Raw genomic sequence first — 9,601 nt, 5'->3', positions numbered from 1 at the left:
AGGTTTTCTTTGGAGCTTGAACAGAGTGGAAAAGAATTGAACTTAGCCCCTTAAGTCTTTATAGATGTCCAGTAGGAGGAACAGAGTGTGTCCCTAGGAGAACTGAAGGGCCAGAATCCTGGATAGTACTGAGCACTTCTTGAATTGTGCTCATCATCTTGCAGAGTCAGACCCACTGGCTCTAAGCTTGGGTCTGAGGCTGCCTCTTGTTTTTAGGCAATTTACTGTGAGCCCCCTGTTTTGTTCTGTGGTCTTGGCCTGCTCTGCTTTCTAGTAATAGAGCCAGAGCTCTCTGAAGGGACCCAGGTGTCTGGTAAGCTGCTTGTTGATGCCTGTCAGCTTTCTCAAAACACCTGAACCAACATATGCCTGTGTGCTTATTATAGCTGCAGTGAGAAACCTCACAGCTTGGGAGGGATGGAAGGAACAGCATCTCTTTTTATTTTCTTCTTAAGGTGTTAATCCTTTTGGGAGATGAGAGAGGTGCCTGAGGCACTTGCCTGGTATCTGTATTCTCTCTGACTTAACGTCCTACCCTGCCAGGTTTGAATTTACACGTGCCATATTACCTCTGCTCCCCAGCACACCCAAACCCACCCAGCAGGGTTCACTGCCCAGGCTGCCCCTGAAAATAACTGTCACATCTTGTCATCCCCTTCCCAACATGAGTGACCAGACAGGCTTATTACAACCAGTCCAAAAAGGGAGAGTACATTTCTGTCACTTCCTGCCCACATCCTGTTTACTTTTACTGTTGTCTCTTCAGAAGGCATTTTCTACTGTCTCAGTAGTGTGATCCTGATACTTCTTCTGCTTATCTGTATTTGGCCATTCCCAGTATTGCAGCCAGGAATGTCTTGGACTTTTTTTCTTGGGTCTTATGAAACTACAGCAGTCACTGTCTCTCTCTCTTGGCCTCCTGAATCCTCTTATAAGGCATGTTGCAGGCATTCTTTTTCAAAGTAGAATTGTGATACAGACTTGATAAAGGAATTTTGCCTCCAAATGCATTTAAAATAGTGTTAGCTCTTAGGACAGTGCATTTTCCAGGCTATCAACCAAACAGGTGCTTGGGATAGATGCCCCCTCTTTCCAAAGTGCACGCCCCCTCTTTCCAAAGTTTAAGTTGTTTGAGAAAAGCATTTTAGGCAGGCACTGGGAGAGATTAAATCTGAGATCCATCTAATTTGGTTTCTTCCTGTCTAATGGGGCCATTACCAGGTGCTTTGAAGAAGAGACAGGAAACTCACAATGGGCAGTTTATAGGCGTTTCATTTGCTGCTGTCCAGTTTAATTTAATAAGTCCTTGTTTGGAGAGAATTAATAGGACTGTTACATTCCCTTCTTTGTATCTTTCAGTCCTTATTTTTTTCTACCATGTCCACTTCACCTTGCCTTAGCTTAACTGTTTAATTTCATCATAACCCTTATCTTTAAAAAAAATCATTCTCAGGAGAAATGTAAAAATCTAGAACTCTTGGTTCAGAGATGATACCTTTTATAAGACCAACTAAGAAATCACAAAATAGTTATCTTTTTCTGCACACTTTTGGGCTCACATGCCCTTCATCAGGCTCAGGGAAAATTAAAGATGGTAAAATGTTCCCATAGGTAGGAAATAATCTTCATTTTTGCACAGAGGAAGCTGAAGATGGAAATCTGTCCCTCTGGGTCCATGAGTGTCTTTGGAGTTGCTCTTTGTTGTGCAGATCAGGTAGGATTCCTTTCCTGGTGGTGTCAGATGGCAAGCAGGGAGGCATAGAAATCTTTCTTGTTGTTCAGCAATGAAGGTTATAATCCAAGATCTCAGGAGGAAGCACTTTTCCAAAAAGGAGTGGCCCAGAATACAAATCCCTTCTTTAATAAAATACTGGTAAATTCTAAAGAAATGTGCAAGTTAACAGTGGTGAGAGCTTGTGCTCATATAAGTGCTCTTAAATAGGTTTGTTAAATACAGACACAAAATCTTGAATACTTTGAATTTCCTGAACAAGCTACAGAAGTAGTTTTCAGTAATTCCAGTAAAATTTAACATTGAACATTTTAGGGAGTTAGCCTGGTTCACTGGATATAGAGCTAGATGAGCATGCAGCCTGGCTTCTTTTCCAGTGTAGCCATTGACGGCCTCCCACTCTCTGCCCAGTGCCTAAAACCTTATGTTCTGGCTGAGAAACCACCTTTGTAATACAGGGAACTTTTTTTCAAATGTATAGGCTCATTTTCTCTATTCTGACTTGTACCTAGTAGCTATTTCACTAAATGTTAGTGTCTGCTCTCCAGGGCCATCCACAGGGGGGCGTGAATCAGGGTGACCATGCCGGGCCCCGTGTTTTGGGGGCCCCACAGAGCCAGGTGGAACGGCTGTGGTTCTGCCACCGGCTTCATGTCCAGCTGCTTGGCACCCCCCACCGCCAAATCCAGCGCGTCCAGCTGCTTGGCACCGCCCCCCCCACCGCCAAATCTGCTGCCAGCTTCATTTCATCCGAGGGCTGGTTTGCCCCAGGCCCCGCACCCTGCTCTGGTCATCTCTGCTGCTCACCTTACAAGACAGAATTATTGAGACTACTGCTTGAGTCATTGAGTTTTGTTGATGATTTTTTCTTTTTTATTAAATAAACTCACATATTTTCTTCCTTTTTCTCTTCTTCAGAATTGAGTTTCTGCGACATTTGAGAAGTTTCTTCCAGATTATGTTTAAGATTGAAACCAAATCATCTGATGAAGAGCGCAAAGGTGGAGAGAAAGTCTTAATGACATGTGTTGGCATTGGATTTTCCAACCTTAACAAGACAATAAAGTGATAAACATCTGCTGAAATACTGAAATGTGAAGTCAAAAGTGATGCAAAAAAGATTTGGTTTAACTTTGTAGATATAAAATGTTTGTGCCTATACCATTTTCCTTTTCCCCCCAGACTTAAGGGTTGCTGTTACTGACTTGAAAAATATTTAGTTTTCACTTCTACCGTTTTTGTGAAAAAGTTAATGAGGGAAAAGCAAGAAAACTGACCACAAGAGAAATATGATGCAAAATGATGTACCAAAATGGAGGTGGAGTTGTAAGGCCACTTTAAAGTAGCACCTAAACTGAGGCAAGGTACAAGCTAGGGCAAGTCACTGGCTTATAGATTTCACATACAGAGAGTTTGTCAAGTGCCTTGATCCTGCAAACACTCATGTAGTCCCATGATCTTCAACAGGACTTTGCTCAAACAAATGAAAGCTACACATACATAAGTGTTTGTAAGACTGCAGCCTGAGTCTTGTATGGAGACTCTGGCTCTTGAATAAGAGCCTTCAGGTGCATGCAGAAGCTCCTCCAGATTCACTAGCTTTGGATGAAATCCTAAATGTTCAAATTCAGTGCACTGCAGGTCTGGGGAATAAGGAAAAAATAAATGCCACGTAACTTCTGAAGTATAGTGAAAGATGCATCTGCGTGTGCTGGGCTCAATTAGTCCTCTTCCACCAGGTTGGAAGGAGAAATCTTTTGACAGAGTATTTTATCTGTAAACTGTGTTATTTCAGATGTTTTATTTCACTGGCAGAGCAACTGTCCCAATTTGTTCATTGTACATTATTGCCATATGCTCCGGAATGGAGTTGCCGTGACCATTTGGGAAAGAAAACAACCTGGCTTCATAACTGCAGGATAAAGCTGCGTGTGGTCTTGTGTAACTGCTCTTTCCATGGGGGAAAGGGAGTTTGCCTGGAATTTCTTTCCTAAAATCTGATGGGGGCATCTCAGGGCATTTATACACATACATTTGCCTGCTTTGCAATGGATTTAATTAATTGAGTCTGCAGATCATGCAAGCTGATGTGCCCGGCGCTGCATCACATGCATTTGTATAAACAGCAAAATGCACATCAGCACTGAGAAAATGGCAGCAGTGCGCTTTTGAACTAAAATACTTTGATGTGTTTTAGTTCAAAAGTGCTGCCACCATTTTCTGAGCACTGACACGCATTTCGCTGTTTATACAAATGTGTGCACCTCAGTGCCAGGCTTAAGCATGTGTACAAATGCCTTCAGATTCCCAAATGATGAAAGGCCCTAATGGGAACACGGCAGAGGTACCAAGTAAATGCCGTGAAACCTGTTGGAGTTAAGTAAAGAACTCTCAGGGAAAAGAGAAGTCTTTACACTTGCCTACAAGTTGAAGTAGCCTATATTCATATTTAGAATCACATCAGAGGGTCAGTCATGTGAGCTGCCCTTCTAATCTATGCTTCCCCATGACAGCTGCACTTGAGAAGCTCAGAAAAACAGACAAGTAGTGGGCAGATCAGTCCCTAGAAGGAATCTGCTTAGTGAAGGTGCCTGTTCCTCAAGCTCTTTTAGGAATCATTTGGCCCAGTAGGGCACAGAAGGGCTAGAAGTCATGCATAGAGTATTGTGGGATTGCTGTTGCTGGGCTTCTTGTGCTAGGTCATGCAGCATTCAGGTAAGTACTGAAGGAGAGAAGGGCAGGATAGACAGAAGCTTAATCCCAGGGCTCTGCTTAGAATAGCTTCTGGGGCCAGGATTGCTGCCAGAGGATGGGCTGAAGGGTTTTAATGTGGATAGTTGGCAGGTTTAGGCTACAGGACAGCCCTGCAGGTAGTGTTGTAGGCAAATCCACTGAGCATGGCTGGTGTAAAATTAAACCACGTGAAAAACTGGAGCAAGTACAACTGACTGTGTTATAATGGTCTTTTATTTAACCTTTAAACATGCAAAATACTTTGATCAATATAGTTTTTACGCCACTAGAAGATACAGTGATATTATAACATCTTTATCAATTTTCGTTGTAAGATGTGTATCCCTCTCTCTGATAGAGATGTGTTGTTCCCATGCAGGAATTTGAAAAAGGTTGGATATTTGATTGGGTTTTTTTTTAGAGGCTGTAGTCTAATTTTTGTACTGGTTTTGTACCTATCTGCCTACATAAGTTTCTGCCTCCAGGAATAAAATAAAATCTATTTTTCATACATTAAGCTTTCTTCCTTTTCATTAGATTTTCCCCCAGGCCAGTAATCTGATATTTCAAAAGATAAATAGAACCTTTGGACTGGCATGCCTGGGGCTCTTGCCGCCTTCAAGAACTTCTGGGAGGAGCAAAATGGATCCAACTTGTTTTACAACATGCTGTGGGGAAGCCGTTCTTAAAAATGGAAGTGCTGAAGCATTTTGTGACATCTTGAAGGAAACTGTGAGATCTAGTGTATGCCCCAATACAGCCTTATTGATTTGCTGTAGCTGAAAAACATGTCGTTTCTTCACTGATATTTTGGGAACACGCCAAAAATGCTGCAGCTTTTGTCATATAATATAGAATATGTTACTCAACCCCATTGTGGCCAGGCTGTGTAAATCAGTGTTTGGAACTGTGCCCCTACTGCTGAACACCTGACTAGGGCACTCAGTTTCTAGATAGTCTGTGGAAGTCTTTGGGCAAGTGTATATTCCAGTTGCTGCTGTGACTTGCATAGGTTAGACATACCTGAACTAGCTTCAAAATAGGTAGCAGTTTAGCTACGTGGAGCTCAGCATAGCCTGCAAGACTGACCTAAGGAGCAAGGTAAATGTCTGGGCAGCTAGCCCACCCTAAGATCAGTGCTGTTGTTGCTATACTGCTAGGAGTACCCATACCATAGAGTTTGAAGCTGGCTCACATATGTCTATGCTAAGCTGTAGTCGCAACAATAGTTGCAAATAGGACAAGCCCATGATTCTCAACCAGGGTTCCTTGTGATTCTTTTAAGGGTGCTGCTCCTTTCTTGGTTTTTTGCAGTGAGGCTCCTCCATGCTGCTGAATTGCCCAGGGGCCCCAGTGGCAGCCCCACCCCTCTGCTGGTTGGTTGAGAGGACTGCCCTTCAGGGTGGCCTCACCCCTCACTGCTGATTAGCCGAGAGGACTGGCATTAACACAGTTCTACCCCTTGCTGCTGATTGGCGGAGAGGGGCTGGGCCATATGATGGGCAGCCATATGATGGGCAGCCATCTTAGCCAATCAACAGTAGAGGGAGCAGTGGGTACTGCCATCTTGGATCCCTCTCTGTGTAGGTTCCTACTGGTAGGTATGCAGACACCTATACATAATTCACAAGAAAAAAACAGATTCCAAATAGGAATCCATAGTGTCAAAACCATTTTGACCCATTGTGGGGGTTTTTTGAGTGCTTTGCAATGAAGTAATTTGCTTTTTTTACTTTTCCATAATCAGAAAGGTAAGAGCTAGCATTTCCCGAGGCAGGCCGTATACTTAAAATGTTGAACACTGTGGCCAGAGGCTGCGTACAAAACATAAGACTCCTACATTGCAACATGTGAACTTCCTATTGTATTTTGTTCCTCCCCCATTTGTAGTATGGCCTCTTTGATGATAATTGTTTCCAGTAGTTGTCTGGGGACTAACGTTATCAGATCGACTCTTAGTGCCTTGATCTTTAATCACAACCAGATGTTTCAGATAAAGCTGTTTAGAAGACTGTGTTCCTTCAGGTAAAATAATCCATTTTGTTGTAAAGTCTGATTGAGGTGACTTCAGTTACCTTGAGAGGTCTTTAATGTAGTTTCAGCAGTAAGGCTAGCTACTGGTAGAACCTTGGCTGAGTTTCTAATGTACAATTTTGCAAATCCTTTCCACATGCAGGGTTATGCATGTGGAGAGTGAAAAGCTGTGATGCCCTTAACCTCATGAATTACCCTGCAATTCTCATCTTTACTTTCTCCTTCCAAGGCTTGTTGCTTCTTTGGTGTCTTGATAATCTTCCTTTAGCATATAGAGATATTTTTCTTCTCACACATATATAAGACCAGATCCTTGCCTCTGTTATAGGCACTTTTTGACCACTGAGGAAAGCAAATCAAAATGGAAGGGCAACATGGCAAAAGTGATTGTGTGTTGTCATGGAAGTATTGCTTAGGGATGTGAACAATTAATTGTTTAAACAGTAAGCCTGGTAACCAGCTATAGCTTACCACTTATCATTCAGCATGGGGTGGAGTGCAGTCTGACAGGGAGGGTGGGGAAGGGAAGCTGTACAGTGCCCCAGCAGGAACCAGAAAGCAGCAGAGCAGGTGGGAGGGAGGAAGAGAGGGAGGAGTGGGGGCAGGGGGGACGGGGGACAACACAACTAGTACCTATAGCTAGGCTCTGCAGACCCTGGTACAACCATTTGCAGCCTCCCCACTGCCTGCCACAAGCAACTCAGGCTCCAGGCAGGCCCCTGCTGCCTGCCACAGAGCTTGGGCTGCTTATGGCAGGCAGCAGGGAGGCTGCAAGCAGCTGTGCTAGGGTTTGTGGAGCCTACCTGTAAGTACTAGTCCCTGCTGCCCTCCTTGTTCCTCCCTCCCTCCCTCCTGCCTGCTCTGGGGTTGCTATACTGATTCATCGTTTAACCATTGTATTGACAATAAATTAAATGGGGGGGTTGGTTTAATCAGTATTTATATCCCTATTGGCTTCCTCCTATTGTATAGTAGGACGCAATAGAGGGACTATAATGGAATGAAGGAATTGCATGCGTCTGAAAAAAGGACACATTCCTAGGACCTAGGTATTCTGTATGTGGTGCATCCTGGGTGTGTCTACATGTGTGCTTTAATGCACATTAGCCTATTTTAATGAGCATTAAAGCGTCACAAAAATACTTTACCTCTTTAGCTAATGCACATCCAAATAAGCTAATGTGCATTTTTCTAGTACCTCGCAATGGAGGTACTAGATTTAATGTGCGTTATCTAAAGTGCATTAACTGAACATGTAGATGGGCCCACTTGTATATCTTGTGGAGCGGTGGTAAGGAACATCCATTCTACTCCCACCCACTCTAATAAGGCAGGTCAGGCAGACTATTTTGTTGAACTTAGGTACTGGTGGGGAAGTTCCAGTTATGGGTTTCCATTTCTCCCAGGCAAGGGAAGGAAACAGGAGGGAGCAGGCCCTCTTTCTCCTGGAGGGGCAGGGTAACTAAAAAAGGGGACAAATTTGTTCATGGCAAGTGCTGGGGGGCTTCTATCTTGGCTAATTAGGTGTCACTCATTCCAGGCCTTCCCATCAGTAGGTGGAGCAAGCACTTTAAACTCCCAAGTAGATAAGTGGTCCATGTCATCCTATTTCATATTCTACTTAGTAAGTCCTCATTTGCCAACCGGTGAAGATGAAGGGAGATGAGCTTCCTTAGTATTAGGAAAGGTAGAAAAGAACCATTATTCTTCTGTTTTCAGTGGGAATGAAGAGCTGCCTGCCTCCTGCACTCCCTCTTAGTTGAACCTCTGCACATATTTAGCTGCTTGGGCAGATGCTAAAGCATATGCACCTGAAAAGTTACTAGCAAAGCACAAAGGGACAGGACCAAGGAACATGTTTCCTGCTTGAGTTGTTGTCCTTTGTTCAATCTTTTGGAGCTGATGTTAAGGTGGCTACAATAAATAAAAAGTCTTTCAAATTAATCATGGCTGCACCCATGACTGTATGGATTGTGCACTTAAACATGCTTCAAGACAAAACAGACATTTGGTTAATTAAGAAGTGTTACAGTCTATTTCAAAGAACTGGAACCGGGAACTCCTAAATTCCAGACCCAGCTTTGGGCAAAAACAGTCTTTTCACCCAGAAAATGTAGATAATATCTACTGACTTTGTGATTTTTAATATTTGTAAACACCTTACAGCTAGATAGTTTTATATATTGTCTTGTAAAAGAACTGCTTGCCTCTGGGACAAGACACATTTTCATGTCAAAGTACTGTAGGAGGAATGTCAAGCCAACTAATGAAGTGAAGAGATATACCTCCTCATAAGTATATAGCTATATAACTTTCTACTTAAGAATGTGTCCCTGAGGTTACTTTGGTAAAATTGCTGAGACTTTTGTGACACTATACGGACAGGCTTACATTATTTATTTTCCTTAATATATACAGATGACAGGTGGTGCTCAGCTGTTTTCTGAATGAAAAGTCTACAAATCTTTCTCCAGCTTGACAGTCTCTTCAGCCATGAGGTAACAAATATGTGAACAAACAAGGACAGATCATCATCTAACAGGATGGGGCCGAGTCTCCTAGACAACTATTTCTTCATGCTAAAAACATGAAGAAATAGTATCATTATTTCAGTGTTGAAACTTTAGCTTCTGGCAAATACTGCTCTTGTCGGCATGATTAATCTTTCTAACATTTGCAGATGGCTATAAGGCTCCTCTTTCAGCTAAGGGGCTGGTTAGTTCCAATCAGATGTGCTTCCCACTGTGTATTAGCAAAGGCTTCTTATCAACTTTATTTCTTTTCTGTAAACATAGTAACCAAAGCTATTATGCCCTAGGTTGGAAGGAGTTCTTTGAATGAAAACACTCAGATGTCACTATAGAGTACAGAATCGAGCTTAATTAATTATGCTGCAAGCTGGTAGCTACAGACAATGGGCCATGGGTGGGCAAAATATGGCCCACGGGGCAGATACAGTCCACCAAGGGATTTTATCTGTCCCAAGGCAGGTCCCTCAGCCCTGTCCAGTCCAGGGACAGGGAGTAGGCCAGGTGCAAGTGATGCAGCAGCTGGACTGTCTGCTCAGCTGCTGCTGCCAGTTCCCACCCACCCCCCTTCCCA

General features: G+C 43.1%; 1 protein-coding gene across 1 annotated transcript in view; it reads left to right on the top strand.

The window, feature by feature from the left end:
• Positions 1-3,394, top strand: part of RCL1 (RNA terminal phosphate cyclase like 1) — a 79,736-nt gene extending 76,342 nt beyond the window's left edge. Inside the window, exon 9 of the mRNA XM_019517625.1 lies at positions 2,651-3,394. Within this exon, the coding sequence (XP_019373170.1) occupies positions 2,651-2,801 (151 nt within the window). The 3' untranslated portion in view covers positions 2,802-3,394. The remainder of the gene's footprint in view (positions 1-2,650) is intronic.
• The last annotated feature ends 6,207 nt before the right edge of the window (positions 3,395-9,601 follow it).

Source organism: Gavialis gangeticus, unplaced genomic scaffold, assembly GCF_001723915.1.
Source record: "Gavialis gangeticus isolate Ggan-Ray unplaced genomic scaffold, GavGan_comp1, whole genome shotgun sequence".
In the NCBI taxonomy this organism is placed as follows: domain Eukaryota; kingdom Metazoa; phylum Chordata; order Crocodylia; family Gavialidae; genus Gavialis; species Gavialis gangeticus.
The sequence above is the reverse complement of the archived record's forward strand: the minus strand, read 5'-3'. Positions and strand labels throughout refer to the sequence as shown.